At 41.7% G+C, this 18,383-nt stretch overlaps 1 protein-coding gene across 6 annotated transcripts in view; it reads left to right on the top strand.

The window, feature by feature from the left end:
• LOC147027562 (MAGUK p55 subfamily member 2-like) overlaps positions 1–18,383 on the top strand; it is a 745,773-nt gene that overhangs the window by 523,497 nt on the left and 203,893 nt on the right. For all 6 annotated transcript variants that reach the window (XM_085877071.1, XM_085877072.1, XM_085877070.1 and 3 more), the window contains one exon: positions 7,783–8,010. In XM_085877071.1, the coding sequence (XP_085733197.1) occupies positions 7,783–8,010 (228 nt within the window). The remainder of the gene's footprint in view (positions 1–7,782; positions 8,011–18,383) is intronic.

The raw sequence follows: 18,383 nt of genomic DNA, 5'->3' as shown, positions 1-18,383 counted from the left end.
ATATATATATATATATATATATATATATATATATATATATATATACAGCTCTGGAAAAAATTAAGACCACTGAAAAATTATCAGTTTATCTGGTTTTTCTATTTTTGGTTTGTGTTTGAGTAAAATGAACATTTTTGTTTTATTCTTTAAACTACTGACAACATTTTTCCCAAATTCCGAATAAAAATATTGTCATTTAGAGCATTTATTTGCAGAAAATAACAACTGGTCAAAATAACAACAAAGATTCAGTGTTTTCAGACCTCAAATAATGCAAACAAAACAAGTTCATGTTCATTTTTAAACAACACAATACTAATGTTTTAACTTAGGAAAAGTTCAGAAATCAATATTTTGTGGAATAATCCTGATTTTCAATCACAGCTTTCATGCGTCTTGGTGTGCTCTCCACCAGTCTTTCACATTGCTGTTGGGTGACTTTATGCCACTCCTGGCGCAAAAATTCAAGCAGCTCGGCTTTGTTTGTTGGCTTGTGAACATCCATATTCCTCTTGATCATATTCCAGAGGTTTTCAATGGGGTTCAGCTCTGGAGATTGGGCTGGCCATGACAGGGTCTTGATCTGATGGTCCTCCAGCCACACCTTGATTGACCTGGCTGTGTGGCATGGAGCATTGTCCTGCTGGAAAAACCAATCCTCAGAGTTGGGGAACATTGTCAGAGCAGAAGGAAGCAAGTTTTCTTCCAGGACAACCTTCAACGTGGCTTGATTCATGAGTCCTTCACAAAGACGAATCTGCCCGATTCCAGCCTTGCTGAAGCACCCCCAGATCATCACCGATCCTCCACCAAATTTCACAGTGGGTGCGAGACACTGTGACTTGTAGGCCTCTCCAGGTCTCCGTCCAACCATTAGATGACTAGGTGTTGGGCAAAGCTGAAAATTGGACTCATCAGAGAAGATGACCTCACTCCAGTCATCTACGGTCCAATCCTTATGGTCTTTTGAAAACCTCAGCCTGGCTCTTCTTTGCTTCTCACTGATGAAGGGCTTTTTTCTAGCATTGCACGACTTCAGCCCTGCCCCAAGGAGCCTGTTTCGAACCGTCCTCTCCATGCACTTCACCCCAGCTGCCGTTTGCCATTCTTTTAGTAGGTCACTTGATGTCATCCCGGTCAGTGGAAAGTCGTTTTCGCCCTTTGTCAGTCTGTAGCTTTGTTGTCCCCAATGTCTACTGCTTGACCTTGTTCTTATGAACCGCCGTCTTTGAAATGTTTAGGATGGAAGCAACGTGACACTCACTGTATCCCTCTGCCAGTAAAGCCAGAACTGAACCCTTCTTTTCCTCACTCAAAACTTTTCTTTTCAACTCTTTTGGCATGGTCAATAGTTATTTTTTTGATTCCAATTACTTTTTAGGTACAACTAGCACTGTTTTTGCCATCCAGCTGGTCCTATTGCAAGAGGATAGTGATGACCACAGCAGTGGTTTTTATACTTTTCCTTGTTAAATAAGATTCGGTTCAGGTGATCACCCAATCAGTACCTCACTCAGTAGAATGAGGTGTGCCTGTGTTGGAATTCAACAGACACTGGAATGGAATGGCTGCAATACATGTAGAGATGCTGATTTTTTTTTGGAGTGGTCTCTTATTTTTTTCCAGAGCTGTATATATATATATATATATATATATATATATATATATATATATATATATATATATATATATATATATATATATATATATATATATATATATTATTTGTAGGCATATACGTATCTGCTCTCTTTTGGATGGATTGTGAACTGTGGTGCCTGTCTGTGCGTTTGTCTGTCTCCCGCTTACGGAGGTCCGATGTTCCACAACTATTTTTCTCAGAGCTTTGGCTTTGAGTGAAACCAAGAGTGCAACACAATTAACCTTATTGAAGTCCATGAAATAATTTAAACTGATTAATTAACTGAAACTTTTCCTTCACTGGGGACGGATACTTTTGCGAGTAAAATATAATCTCAAATGCTTCCAAAGGCTTTAATCTATCTCCTGCTTGTATATTGTCAAAATGTGACCATTAAGTATTCATTGCCACCATTCTGCAATTAGCAAACCAGATGGACTTGGTGAACCAAGCACTTCCTTCCAATAAAGAGTAGGATTATTATCTATGACTGGTAATCGATGGGCAATGCTCATTGCACAATGGGAAACACACTTGTTACAGTTTTAAATCTTAGTTCTAATGGTTGAGTCATTACTGTTGTGGAGCTACACCACCGATGTAGTGACCCCATAAATTAGTACAGGGAATTATAATTTGGTTGTTGTACCCACACACAATGGCCGACTCCTTTTAAAGCGAAAGCAACCATTTTCGATTAAAACTTCGTCGCAGTGACGATCCAAGCACAAGAAATCCTTTAGTTGGTCCAGGAGGACGGTGAAATAGCAGTCGGGTTTCAGTTAAGAGTACCGGATTTGGAACAGGGAAAGACCATGACTTTATGAAAAATGTTGGACATGGGGTCATTTTAATTTTGATCAAAATGGCCATGATTTTAGTGTGGTTACCAAATTTTACAACTAAGTCTTTTGCTGATGTGCATGGGGCCTTCAAAATGTTCTCGGAACCATATCACACTTTCCACATGTCACACACATCATCTGCAGCAGTTCATCTTAAACAAAGACCTCCACATAAGATCATAATGATAATGTTCAAGAGACGAGGCTCGCTTTTCTGTCATATCAAATTAATGGGTATGGCATGGCATGGCATTGTCCAGAGAAGGTGCTCAGATTGTAAAACATGTTGTTACCGATCCATTGAATATCTTAAATAGTAATTACAGAGCTGGCAGGAAAGCACACTCGCATCTGAGCTGTCTCGCCCGGGTTTGAATGTCAGCCAAACTTTAAACTGTCATCCTGGTGTTTTGCGTTGTGTGTGCTGTCCCTCAGAGAGACATTAAACTGGGCATCCTGTCTGGCAGTATTAGTTGGCGGACGTTAACGAAACTATGGCACGTTCCAGGAAGAGTAAGTGAGCTATCGCCAGAACCTTCAACAAGTTATAAATTGCTGCTCTCACCTACAGGGGCACTGCATCAGTGGCACAGCTGCACCGCCGGCAAATTATGCTTCCTGCAGCCATGTTTTCTTTTTCTTTGCAAGAATAAAGCTCATGGAAGAGCAAGAAGAAGCATAGTAGTCACAAAAGAATCGGATTGTACATCACTGCACACAAAGGATCACGTTAAAGAGTCAAAGTGAGGAATATTTAGAATAAGCTCAGGAATCCCATAGTGATGAATTTGTTTCAACCAGGGGAATGATCATGGATGGTTGGACAGCTGTGTTATTAATCATGAAAATGAAGATGTTCCACGCCGGCTATCGGATCATATGGTCCATTCGGGGGAAACCTATTGCCTTGCAGAAAAGGTCAACATTTGAAGAAGCTTTCCTCATCCAACAGCACTCAACGTATTTGATTCATCTTCGTTTTAACATCCTGTCGAACACTAAACATAATGAGTCTTTCCATGTCCTGGCAGTTTAAAGCCTGCTCATCGAGTGCTTGAAGAAGACCGGTGACAGAAATCGTGGGTACATCCCTCCCTCGTGCATGTGATGACATCATTCTGCTCAGAGCAGCCATTTCAGAGGTTAATACCCCCAAACCATTGAATATATGTTAACGGAGATGGAGATAGTCATTCTACGGCTTCAACTACCTCTGCCACCGAAGGTGGACGCAGTTTATGTTTTCACCCCTGTCTGTTTGTTCGGCTGTGAGCACGATATCTCAAAATGTTGCGGACGAGTTGTGATGAAATTTGGTAGACAAGTTGGGAGGATGATAGCAAAGAATTGATTTCATTTTGGTGCAGATCCAGATCCGCATCTTCATAACATAACAGAGGTATGCGCTCGACCAGTGCCGTGTTTATGTGAATAACGTCGATTCTTTATTGCCGTTGATTTTGGTCAAGTGAAAAGCATCTTTGTTGAATGACGTTATTTCTGATACTTGTTCAAAGTTCACACCTGCACCTGTTTTTGGTGTGAATAAGTAAATATTTGTTTTATCTGCCATGCATGAGGTCGTCGACTCCAAGTTGAATGTGTATAATTCAAGCCCAACGACCATTATGTGTCGGGATCAATATCTTTTTCGGTTCACTGAACTTGTATATGGAAATGTTGACTTATAACGTGGTTTATGCCTGAAAGGGCAGTGCAAAGGTCCCCACATCGAACTTTTAAGGGATGGAACAGTTTAGTCGTGTAAAGGATGGATGATACGTCTGGATCTGGATTTGATTTGACTTCATCTGCCACCTCATTCAGTGCCACCAAAGTACAGGAGGAGATTGGTACCAATACTCTGTGCAGAGCGTTGGTGCTGCCTCAGCAGTCTCCTTGGCTATTGGACACAATCCTGGACGCGTCGCCACTCCGACACGGTATACCAACATGCTGGCACTCATTTTGCCGACCTCGGAAGGATGACAGGCCGACTTAAGCCCACCTGGTATTAATTCAACAGCCGAGTGGGATTTCAACTCAGGACCCGAAGATCCAAAGCCCGCCACCCGCACCATTAAGCCAACACCAGGTATAACCAAAGTTATAACCAAACCAAAGTACAGGGTGTTTCAAAAGTCCAGAATCAGAGGAAATCTTATCTTCAGTGGCCTGCAAAAGTATTCACCCCTGACTAATAATTCCACATTTAGATGAGTAATGAATTACGTCGAAACAATTTTTCCAAAATAACTTTTTAATTAATAACTGAAGAGATCAAACTAAACACTGTTATAGTTGAAGAAGGTTACATGTCAGGAGTACCTGCAAAAATAATGTACAAATCAAAAGTCACTGGTTGTGATTGTTTTCAGCCCGTGAGGTCAGTACTTGGTGGAAGCACCTTTTGCAGCCATGACTGCGATGAGTATTTTTGGGTAGGTTTCTACCAGCTTTGCACAGTGAGATGGTGAAATCTTTACGCATTCTTCGGGTGAGAATTACTCTCGTTCTGCCAAAGTTTGATGGGGATCGTCGATGGACGGCAATCTTCAAGTCTCTCCATAAATGATCAATTGGCTTCAAGTCAGGACTTTGACTGAGCCACTCAAGAACATTTATTTTCTTCTTATTCTGCGACTCCAATGTGGCTTTGGCTTTGTTCTTCGGATCATTGTCCTGTTGAAATGTGAATCTCCTTCCCAGTTTCAGATTCATGGCTGACTTTAGCATGTTTGAATAATGCACTGTATTGTACACAAGATTGAATAATGTATCGTATCGACTGATTAAAAGTTGATATTCGAAATCTGATTACATGTTTGACAACCACAACAAGGGGAAGGGGCTTTCCATATGCCATTGAGGAAGATATTTCACTCGCACTATAATTCGCTCCTGGAGGGAGAGGGTGTTGACTTTGATGGACATCATTGAAAAAAACGTTCGACTTGACTTCTGATAAACAGTCTGCAGCAGTTCATCTCTTTGGTGAACTTTGGTGAACAATTCCCCGTGGATGCCAACCTATGTTTGTCCATGCTCTATCCTTTAAATGCTGAGTATATCAAGCAATGAAGCAGCACGTACCATTTTGAACTCTTTGATATGATTCGGTTAGGATCGGAATTGAACCGCCGACCTCCTCCCTGACTCAGAGCGGACGCTCTCAACATTATGCCTCTGAGTCTAACCATTGCTATATTTGACAACCCACTGATTCTCCATGATGTTATTTAATATTCGCTATGATATTCGCTCTGAAAAGCCTCGGACATTCACTCTGATTAAATCATTCCACTGAGGGTTATGTACAATGAATACGCATCAGATATATCAGTTACGTCCATCTTTGTTATTGTGTGCATCAATTGCAAAGAATGCAGCAGCATCACGTTATGTGCTGTTTTTATATTGGAACAACCTACTGTGTGTGTGTGTGTGTGTGTGTGTGTGTGTGTGTGTGTGTGTGTGTGTGTGTGTGTGTGTGTGTGTGTGTGTGTGTGTGTGTGTGTGTGTGTGTGTGTGTGTGTGTGTGTGTTTTTCCTCTAATCTTATCACCTTTCCCACTGAGTTTCAATCTTCTACCCTGCACTGTGTCACTGCGTGATGCCAATTGGAAGTGCAGATAACAGGCATACATTGGACACACTACCACAAGTTATTACTAAAATTGCTTCTGATCTTCCAGATTCCCAGTTAAATGTTTCGTTTTATTTTCTTCCAATTTGTATTTTGTTGTTATTTGAATTACACTGCTGTGAGTCTTTTTTTTAATTACCTCCACCACCGAAGGTGGTGCTTGGTGTTGGCTTAATGGTTCGGGTGGCGGGCTTGGGATCCTCGGGTCCTGAGTTCAAATTCAGCTCAGATGTTGAATTAATATCAGTTGGGGTTAACTCGGCATGTCATCTTTCCGAGGTCGGCAAAATGAGTGCCAGCTTGCTGGTATCCTGTGTCGGAGTGGCCACCCGTCCAAGATTGTGCCCAATAGCCAAGGAGACTGCTTCGGTAGCACCAATGCTCTGCACAGAGTATGGTCCCAATGGATGGATGGATGGATGGATGGATGGATGGACCAAAGGTGGATGTAGGTTATGTTTTCACCCCTGCCTGTCTGTTTATTTGACTTGAGCAGGGTGTCTCAAACAGTTTTGGATGGATTCGGACATAACTTTGTGGACTGGTGGGGTGTGTGATAAGGACGAATTGATTAGACTTTGGTGAAGATCGGAATATGGATCCGGATAGGAGACTTTTTAAAGTTTTAAGTGATTCTTCACCGTTGAGAGACGTGGCTAAAAACGATATTGCTTGATATTTCAAAACGTGATGGAGTGCCCCATGACATTCATGAAATAATCAAATTGGCACACTTTGAAAACAGCGTGTGCAATCAATCAAGGATAAGTTTGAAGTTGTTAAAGTAACCGTGAAACAATGGGAGGAAATACAAGTCATCGTTTGTGATTGAATGACAAAATGGTAGCTTTGATAGAAGAATGGATAACACAGGCATTCTCACAAGCATGAATGTCAATTATTTGCATCAACCACTCCATTTTGGAATAAAAGAGCTCTTATATGTTCCACAGATGTGTTTTCTTCAATGTTTTTTTTATTTGAGAGAAGCAATTGCTTCTCTCTCGCTCTCTCTCGCTCTCTCTCGCTCTCTCTCGCTCTCTCTCTCTCGCTCTCTCTCTCTCTCTCTCTCTCGCTCTCTCTCGCTCTCTCTCTCGCTCTCTCTCGCTCTCTCTCTCTCTATCTCTCTATCTCTCTATCTCTCTATCGCTCGCTCGCTCGCTCTCTCGCTCTCTCTCGCTCTCTCTCGCTCTCTCTCGCTCTCTCTCTCTCTCTCTCTCTCTCTCTCTCTCTCTCTCTCTCTCTCTCTCTCTCTCTCTCTCTCTCTCTCTCTCTCTCTCTCTCTCTCTCTCTCTCTCTCTCTCTCTCTCTCTCTCTCTCTCTCTCTCTCTCTCTCTCTCTCTCTCTCTCTCTCCCTCTCTCTCTCTCTCTCTCGCTCTCTCTCTCTCGCTCTCTCTCACGCTCTCTCCCGCTTTCCCGCTCTCCAGCTCTCCAGCTCTCGAGCTCTCCATCTCTCCATGTCCCTCTGCATTTTTCTGTCATTGACACTTGACAGCCATAGAGGGCTCGTTCTTCAATTCCATATGTGCATTATTGTCCTTTAAATTGTATCCTTATAAAGGATTTTTTTTTTAATCTAACCAAAATACAAATTCGGAAAAGCCGAACATTTTGTATGGGGTCTCACCTGCACGCCATGAATGTATGCAGGGCGTGACATTCCGAGTCGACGGTGGTGAACTGGTGATCGCTCGCATTTTGCGAGGTGGTGCCATCGACCGTCAAGGTTTGCTACACGTGGGCGACGTCATCAGAGAGGTGAATGGGCACGAGGTGGCCGGGGACCCATCAGGCCTGCAGAACAGCCTTCGAGATGCCAGTGGCAGTGTCGTTCTCAAGGTTCTCCCCAGTTACACAAAACCTCCATTTTCCTCACAGGTGGGAACTCGGTATAATTTTTAAGCATTTAATATTGATTGCATGCTCACCAAAGGAAATCTTGCGGGACAAGTTCAAATTTTTGTGTGCCTCATTAACTGTTTTCGTACCAGAATTCCCCGATAAACCAGAGCTCAAGCGTATTTACATATTATAAAACCAAAGGCAAAATGATTGATGCCGCCGCACACACACGTTCATTTCATTGTTAATGAGGAACATCCACTGGCTTGGTGGTTCCAAGTAGTTACAGCTCCAAAAAGTTGTCGCATCGAGACACCTTTTTTGAGATGCAATTGTCAGTTTTTCTCCTGTGTCAGTATCATCTCCACCAGACGTCTTCACACCACACTGACAAAGGTCAGAATGGAACATTGCGTTTCTTTTCTTCCTTTAACAGCCTAATCTATCCTTGATGATAATTCACATTTGTTTTTTTGGCAATGTGAGTTGATGTGTGTCCAGCTCTTATGTTGAAAATTCATTTAACAAAAGCAGAACACTCAGGTGAAAGTCTCACCTACCAATCAGAAATTGTTAAGACATCTTGAACTCCCCAACTGGATGAGGCGGAAGGGTTTTTGTGTTTTTTTTATTTTATTTTTTGTTTTTTTCGAGCCTCGTTAACTTTTTGAGTGCTAAATATTCCAGCACGCAGCATGAAAAATGTGATTTTTTTTCAGGCAAACTGAATAAAACATCTGTATTGTTGATGATGCAACCAATAACAGGCAATCAGACGAACAAACACTTAAATAGGAGCAAACAAGACAGATTGTTAAACAGTGACGTGGGTCACAATCGTGGCCAGCAGCACACAAAAGGTTCAATATAAAGGAAACCATCTGCCATTTGCTTTTGATGATAGGTGGTTCTCATGACTACCCTGAAAACCAGGTGGATTTGGTGCAGACCTCGACTATTGTTTAGCTCAGGATGGTAGGCAATGAAACTGCTCTGAAGCAATCACAGTGTGATCCCCGTAAGTCTTCAACTCACCACTTAATTTCTGAATCCGTACAGATTAAAATGAGCCAGGTCCTCGGGGACAGTTCTAAAATATCGCGTGTAATCAAATAAGGTCTGCATTGTGCTGTGGACCAAACCTTTTCCATTTCCCATTATGTTGCACAAACAATGAAACGTCATTTTCATTTCGTCTATTCTATCGGAGTACTTGGCCGTTGAATAGACTTTTGGGTTTGGCATCCCATATATTCAAGAAGCTGGCATGAATAAGTGCTGCACGACCCTAATTGGTAATTAGTGTTTGGTCTGCTTGAGTAACACATGCCCTGAATTCGAAAATGGAGGCCTGCTGTTTCAAACGGGAAGCTTGATGTATGTGATTAACATTTATGGAAATGTGGAAAGCAACATCAGTGGGCAAATTTTCACAACATCGTTAAGAACATTACAGAATGTTCTAATCTATCCCTGCCATCTGCTCATCCTTTGTAAGTGCTCCCTTACAATGTAAACTTGTGCTGTTTGACGATTTGTTTATACTGGATAAAGCAATCATTTTAAAACGTGTATAAACCACAACTGCCAGCATATTGGTCTTCTTGATTCTGTTTCCCCCGTTTGCCATCAGGTATGAATCTCCAATCATATCTCATACCTGTGACGTCCCCCATTTTGACCGGGTCTCGCATTTTTGGAGACGCCCTCCTGGTCAAAAGAGAAAACTATCTCCCAGGCAGGTTGCTTTCTCAGGCCAAACCTCGTGCGAGATATTTCTTAGAAGCCTGGTATCCTGGTCAATTGGTGCACTTCGTTTTTCACAAGCTGATTGTCAGTAAGAATGACATGCTTCTCAAAAACCCCAAAAGTTTTTTTTTTTAATCTTTTTGTAAAAACACGAACATTACGTTTCCAGTGTTAAATATCCTCCTGGACCGAAGCACTGCTCTTGCGCTCCCTCATGAAAAATCTCGCTTGGAACTTTTCTGGGAAACCTGGCAGTTCACATCCATGGCTTTCAAGTAATAAATGTCCAAGTGTAATAATGCACAGCCCATGTAATAATCAATGGCTGTCATTTTTACAGTAAATATGAGAACATAAAGCATTTTTAAAATGACTTCCATGTTTAATTGTTTGACTGCAGTAAAAATGTGAACTAAGACATGAATAAACTAGAACGGTACTCGGTAGAGCACATGCCTCCACCAGGCTGAACAGTTTACATGTTGTATCCCACCAATAGGCCGGATCTGGATCTGGACCTTAACCACAATCTTACCGCCTTGTTATTGTCACCGAACCAACTCATCTACTAAGTTTTGTCATAACCCGTCCACACCGTTTTGACATACAGTATATCATGCTATGTATCGTTTTTGGCCTCTCGATGGTAAAGAATCACTTTTTTTTAAATTATAGTTTCCGGATCTTCAGCAAAATCGAATAATTACATCCTTGTCACACACCTAACCTGTCCACCAAATTTCGTTTGAATCCGCCCATAACTTGTAGAGATATCCTGTTCACAGACAGACAGACGGGTGAAAACATAACCTCCATCCACCTTCAGTGGCGAGATATATAAAAAAAATTCTCATATCCAGATCCGGATCTTCACCAAAATCTCAACAATTTGTCCATATCAAGCACCCCAACCGGTCCAAGTTTCGTCCGAATCTGACCATAAGTTTTTGAGTTTCGTGCTCACAGTCAAACAAACAGATAGGGGTGAAAACATAACCTCCGTACACCTTTGGTGGTGGAGGTGACAAGTAAGAAGGAGAAAGGCGTTTTGGAACGAGGAATTTGACACATTGAATGGACAATTTATGATAATGGAAAAGTAAGTGGGTTATAAATTTAATACACTTGACATGTAAAGTGCGAGCTGTCTCTAACCTTATTATCTATCCTCCACTGGATATGGATATAAGTTCAGCTGCAAAACTTATTGCAAAATATGTCGCATGAAACAAGTGAATAAAACTAAAAGTCGAGTGAACTTTGGGATTTTAACATTGCAGAATGGTAATTAACTTCAAAGCTGTGTAAATTGAATAAAAATGCTTCATTAATTTTAATTCCAAACTTTTGGAAGAGTGAAGTGGCGAAAATCTCACGTTAGTGCAATCTTACCTACACTTGCATTACTTTTATAAACTCGAACCTGGGGGAGCCAAGTTAGAATTGTGGATCACAATGAAATTAACTTCAGCAAACAGCACGTCTCAAGGAACTGAACAGAAAGGGTGCGTTCGCGCAGCAGTGACAGTGATGGGACACGTATTTGAGTCACCGCATCAGCTCGAGGGAGTTTGTCACATGTTGCGAGCAGAATTACTGCAGCTAAAGCACCTCATCCCATTGCTATGCTAATGTGTAAATTACTGAAGAACAACACCACAAGAGAGCAGCCAAGGCAACATGGCAGTTGGCCTGACAGCGCACGAACGGTTGCCAGAATAACATTTATAAAAGGATCTAAAGTGCTATAATACAGAAACCATAAAGGTCAACATTTAATGCTACTTACATGAGTATAAAATATTAGGATCTGAGCCGTACCTTGTAAACTACCTTTTGAATTCCCCTGGCAATTGGGACCTCTTTGGGAAATTTGTGGCTTTGTGGAGAATGACTGCAGGCGACGCGATGACGGAATGCAGGAGGCGTGAATGAAAATGGGGAGCAATGACCGTCCTGGTCGAGTTGTTCAGAGAGATTTGTGTGTGCAGCAGGGTGTAACACTTTTGAAGGCCAGAGGATCTGCCCAAACATCACCGTAAAGTCACCTTCACAGTTTGTAGCTATTGGGCATTGGATGTAGCAAGTTGGCAGCGCTGTAAGAGGAACGGATCTCCCTGTGCAATAAAGAAAGTCATCGAAAGTACAACCATGACAGCGGATGGCGGTGCATCCTTTAATAATGCTTTTCGACGGGTTACCTGCTGCTCCTTTGTATCGTCGAGACAGACTTAGTAAAATGAGATGTTCAAAGAGATATTTTTGCCTTCAAGATGATTATTGGGCTCGCCCTGCATTTCAAGATCAATGGGTGATGAGCGTAAAGCAGTAGATTTCAGCCAATTCTCAAACACAAGTTTGTTCAACGACAAAGCTTTTAATTTGACCAAAATTCAAGACAAGAAAAAAAAAATCTTTGTTCCTTTATGTGATTGTTAAAACGTCGTAAAGACTCAAAACATAGTACAATGACTACCTCCACATTGGCAAACATATTTACTGGCTTGGGATAGTCACCGTATGAAACGACTGCTGTGACTATACGCTGTTATCACGTGTACGACATGAGCGATGTACCCACGGTTTCTGTTAGCAGTGTTCAAGCACTCGTTGAGCTGGCTTTGGACGGCCAGGACATCGAAAGACTCATCATGTTTAGTATAAGACAGGATTTTAAAACGAAGATGTATCAAATACGGTGAGTGGTGTTGGATGAGGAAAGCTTCTTCAAATGCTGACCTTTTCTGCAAGGAAATAGGTTTCCCCTTATGGACCATATGATCCGATAGCCGGCGTGGAACGTCTTCATTTTCATGATTAATAACAAAGCTGTCCAACCATCCATGATCATTCCCCTGGTTGAAACAAATTCACAGCTATGAGATTCCTGAGCTTATTCCAAGTATTCCTCGCCGATTCCTCAAAGCGTTCCTTTGTGCGTAGTGATGTCCTATCTGTTTCTTCTGTAACTGCTATGAAACAAATTTTACGGATAAGGTCACAAAATGTTTTGTAATATTTGCAACCTGCTCTTGACGACGTCATGCCCCTGCATCTGGTATTATCGAAAAACTGGCCGAGCTTCATTACCAATCAATGTACAATCGGTGGATTGGTGCTTGAGTGGTGAAGATCAAAACTTGACGGCTGCACGCAATCAGCCTGAGTTAGAGATGCGGCATCGGAGCAGGTGTCCCTAAAGTTCTCTGTGTCCCCAGGCTCGGCACTGAATCCCCAACTCCAGAAAAATTAACTTTCACCTTTTAAAAAGCATGTGAATAAATTATTGAAATATCAGCTGCTTTTTTGTTCGTATCCTTTTCTCACTTGTGTTGCAAGTTGAGTGACCAGCCTTGTGGTGCTTTAAAAGGAGGTGTATAATTGGAAATGCTGTTTGATAGGGTGATATATTACTGCTGTATGAACAAAATGGAAATGTTGAAAAAAAAAAATAAGTACTGAAGACTTCAAGCACTTTCTGGATCTCATAGATATGAGAAACAGGATTGAATGAGACTCGCCGTTATGAGAAGTGAAGGAGGACACGTTTTTGTTTTAATGTAAATTGAAACCAGCCCACCTTATCCTTACCTTACTCAACGATATCATTCTGTTTGAACCAGCCCATCCTTCCTCACCATTGGGACCGTACTCTGTACAGAGCATTAGTGCTGCCAAAGCAGTCTCCGAGGCTATTAGGCACAATCCTGGGAGGGTCATCACTCCAGCATAGGATACTTGAATGGCTCAATCATCTAAGCAAGCTAGTACTCATTTTGCCAACTTTGGAAGGATGACAGGTTGAGTCAACCCCACCTGGTATTAATTCAACCGTTGAGCAGGATTTGAACTCAGCAGCCGAGGATCTCGGGCCCACCATCCATCCATCCATTGGGACCATACTCTGTGTAGAGCATTGTTGCTCCTTAAGCAGTCTCCTTGGCTATTGGGCACAATCGTGGACGGGTCGCCACTCCGACACAGGAAACCAGAAAGCTGGTACTCATTTTGCCGACCTCGGAAGGATGACCGGCAGAGTCAACCCCACCTGGTGTTAATTCAACAGCCAACTGGGATTTGAACTCAGGATCCTGGGATCCCAAGCCCACCACCCTAACAATTAAGCCAACACCAGGCATTCTTTCTGTCTCTGTATCCTCACCTTACTCAACGATATCATCCTGTTTGAAACCGGCCCATCTATCCTCACCTTACTCAACTCTATCATACTGTTGGAAACCAGCTCATCTATCCTCACCTTATTCAACTATATCATACTGTTTGAAACCGGCCCATCTATCCTCACCTTACTCAACTCTATCATACTGTTTGAAGCCAGCTCATCTCTCCTCACCTTACTCAACTCTATCATACTGTTGGAAACCAGCCCATCTATCCTCACCTTACTCAACTCTATCATACTGTTGGAAACCGGCTCATCTATCCTCACCTTATTCAACTATATCATACTGTTTGAAACCGGCCCATCTATCCTCACCTTATTCAACTATATCATACTGTTTGAAACCGGCCCATCTATCCTCACCTTATTCAACTATATCATACTGTTTGAAACCGGCCCATCTATCCTCACCTTACTCAACTATATCATACTGTTTGAAGCCAGCTCATCTATCCTCACCTTACTCAACTATATCATACTGTTTGAAGCCAACTCATCTATCCTCACCTTACTCAACTCTATCATACTGTTTGCAAATTGGGGGGGGGGGGGAGGTACCGTTTTTGCTTGATTAGTGCTTTCCACTATTGGGCAATTGTTGATGGACAGATGCACGCAGGCAGGCATGCCGAGACCGAGCTCCTTTTATGTCATAGATTATTGTTATTATTGTTGTTATTCATATTATTAGTCCATGTTTGACATTAATTGCTGCAGATGATGTGGCAAACTGTTCTTTTTTGTGCTTTTTCCGGTGTTTTATGTGGTGAAGGACTAGTGTCCCTTCTACAAGAACAAATCCTTTCAAGCACATTCTTTTTCAACATAAGGTTGATCAAATCACAATAAGAGGATTCCAACGCTGTCAAATCTAGGGGCGGTCTGCGTCGCGAGACAGTTTGAGCGATAGTTTTCTTTTAATCAACTAAAAGCTGAGAAACGTGTGGCCAACCAACATGGGAAGGAAAACATAACGGACGTTTCAGCCATTGGCCCTTCATAGAGCAAGAGGTGATGAAGGGCTAATGCTTGAAACATCATTACATCAGCCTTACTTAACTTCCCATGGGGGTTAGCATACCTTGGTCAACTTTCAGTTGATAAAAGTTATTCTTCAAACAGCTCTTCAACATTTTGAAAGAATTTTTCAAGTTTGATACAAAATGAATCACCACTTCAGACACGACTCGTTAATGACATCCCTTGAGAATAATGGCTTTAATATCCTTGCATTAAATAACTTGGTAATGCATGCTCTCAATATGCCATAAGTTATCCCTTGTGAAGAAATCTGCTATAAACGAATGCTTTTGCTGGGTGAGAAAAGAATACTGGAGATAATTAATATGGTAAACACCCAGATACACATTTCGATTGAGAAGTTCAAGTTTCCTTGCAGAAAACTCGAAATTACTTGAATAATTTCCATTTCCTGGTCAATGTATAAAATCATTATTTTTCACTGGTTTTGCATTCCCATCAAATTATTTATTTTGTGAATCTGGGAACCCAGGTTCAAATCCCATACACTGTTGATTTTGGCCATTGTTTCCTCACTTCCAAGGAACAGCATATTCCATCCAACCATTGGGACCAGACTCTGTGCAGACCGTTGGTGCTGCCGAAGCAATCCTTGGCTGTTGGGCAGAATACTGGATGGGTCGTCACTCCGACACAGGATACCAGCATGCTGGCACTCATTTTGCAGACCTCGGAAATTGTTGTCTCATAATGTCCTTATCCTACATGTGATGCACAGGTCGTGGGCAAAAAAAAAATGGAAACGCCAATGTAAAATCCCTTAATAGGGCATTGGGCGTCCAGTACGGCCTGTATGAGCCGTGGCAGAGAGTCCACCAGCATCTGGAATTCTCCTTGAAGGATGCGAGACCATTCTTCCACGAGAAAGTCGATCCACTTACACCTGTTTGATGGAGGTAGAAAACGCTGTCCGAGGCATCATTCCAGAATATGCCTTAAATGCTCGATTGGGTTCAGATCTGGTGACTGAGAAGACCTTGACATATTGATAACATCTGTGTCATGCTCATCAAACCATTGGATGGCCACACGTGCTCTGTGAAACGGGGCATTGGGAAGTCTCCTCTTGCAGCCGTGCTTACCATTATAAACCAGGCTTGTGCAGCGTTTTTACACATGACCCTAAGCATGTTGGGATGTTAGTTGCTTCATTAACACATGGGCCTCACCTATTAGACCATAGGCCAATAGTCGAAACCACCCCCCCCCCTAGGGATTTTTGCAGACTATCATTTTTGAATAGCCTGTTATATGTCTTTTTGAAATCTGCTTGTCTGCAAGCAGAATTTTGGTGGAATAAAAGTATAGGCTATGTTAACTGTACCTTGCTGATGCAATTTTGATAATTTTAGGAATGGGGGGTGGGGTGAGATTTTGCTATTTTCTTGTGTACTTTTGAGTGAATCCTGCTGAATTTCACCTTGCTGTATTTTGAAAAGCTGTTCTTTGTAAAAACATGAAGAAAATTTAATTGACCCAAAGATCAATGACGTCACAGTGACGTCATAACAGAAAATGATATTTTTGAGCATTTTTCTCCAATCATCTCCGACATGTTGATTATTACAAAGCAGAATTAATTCAGATGCTCTCATTATCACATGGATATGAATATCAATCACTTGTCATATTATCAATTAACCATCGCTATAAATTGAACTGAAACAAATTGAAATGATACGTTTTATTTTGCTTGTGCCAATATTCGTTTCCAATTAGCAAATCTCAGCATTAGTGGACAAACATCAAGGATTATTGAAGCATATCTTGATAAACAATAAATCCACCAATATATATATATATATATATATATATATATATATATATATATATATATATATATATATATATATATATATATATATATATATATATATATATATATATATATATATGTTGTCCAGGTTCTCGAAAGCTATCAAGAACAAGTTTAAACTTGTGACATTGGAATATTTGCAAATGGTACAGTAGAGTGTAACAACTAACAACCGTTCATGTGGTGAAACTCGTGGCAGTGTTCTCTATAAGTTCCAATGTACGAGCTATATAATAACGGATGAGCACGAAGGCAAACATGGAAAATTATTCCTCTGTATCTTCAAAAATGACATCTTCAAAACTCTCAACTTCTGGAAGGTCCTCTTCCTCTTAATCCTCATCTTCCGGTTCATCGTACAAATCCACAAGCTCTTTCGGCATCAAATCTCCCTCCGTCCACTGGAAATCCAATTCGCCATCTACTATGCACCTACCATACCCATCTGGCGTTGGTACATCTGGCATAGCCTGGTCTACCCTGGACCAGACCAGTGCTTGGTAAGTAGCCCTCTGTATGTGCATCCACAGTGATGCCCGGCATAGAGGTGGTATGCTCAAGTCAACTCCATTGTAACTGGTCAACAATGATCCAGATTTTGGCTTGAACCTCTCCAAGAACTGGTCGGAACGTTTCTTGTTGACATCAGATGATGTTGACTTCTTCCTGTACAACAAACATGTGAAGTGCTCTAACTTCTGATAAAGAGTATCACTCACATCAGGTGAACTTCCTAATGAGAGGAACGTAGCCAAGAAATCCGGATGATCTTTAAGAGTCTTCAAAGGAAGCAGCTTCCCCTTTCGTACGAATGAACTCGTTGTGTCGCACCCAGAAAATGCATGCAACGCCGGTAGTGCTGAACAGATATCTTTTCCAGCTTCTGCAATTACACGATGAACATCAATCATCCATCGTTTGTTGCCGACTCCTGTGTCAAATAACACTCGCTGTTGAATATCTTGCGCAAATTTCAGCAGCAACAAGAATACATCTGTGTCTGGTGATCTCATTACAATTGTGGACTCAGATGAGGAATGTGAAGCCACAAGTAGGCAGTGTAGAATCATCCTTGTGTCTGCTTCCTCTTGAGTCGAATGAATGTAGCTCCTCCACATCTTCTGATTCAGTAGTTTTACCATCTGAGCTTGTGATGGATGTGCAGTGTCTCTCACAGACAAACAGGATTCTTCTTTCGACCAGTTTTGCAGAGTACTTTGGCGTTTTCCATTCCAGCAGAAGCAGTTTGGTAAGTTGTGTTTTATTCTTTGAGTTACGCAGAAACTTCTTCCAGTCACGTCGGTACTTCATAAGCGGACTCTTGATTCAGTGCGTTGACGATGCTCCTCTGTGTTCTCTCTCTGCTTTTTTGATCGACATGTCTCTGCAAGTATCAGTCACGAAGTCTATCCGTCGTACTTTAGGAAGTTGTGCAAACAAACTTTCAGCCAGCTCACCAAATGTTTCTGGGATGGAAACTTGTGTCTGTAGTAGGGCATTTCCATCGATTATGTAACTCATGCTTTCGTTGGTCGGTCGCTGTGACAAGTTAGCATGTCCTTCCAGGGTATGCATTAGCTTGGCCTTGTCTGTTTTCGTTGGGGATCCTGTAGCTGTTGC

The sequence above is a fragment of the Eptatretus burgeri genome, chromosome 4 (genome assembly GCF_056783735.1).
Source record: "Eptatretus burgeri isolate ZD-2024b chromosome 4, Ebu_testis_v1, whole genome shotgun sequence".
Taxonomy (NCBI): Eukaryota; Metazoa; Chordata; class Myxini; order Myxiniformes; family Myxinidae; genus Eptatretus; species Eptatretus burgeri.
The sequence above is the reverse complement of the archived record's forward strand: the minus strand, read 5'-3'. Positions and strand labels throughout refer to the sequence as shown.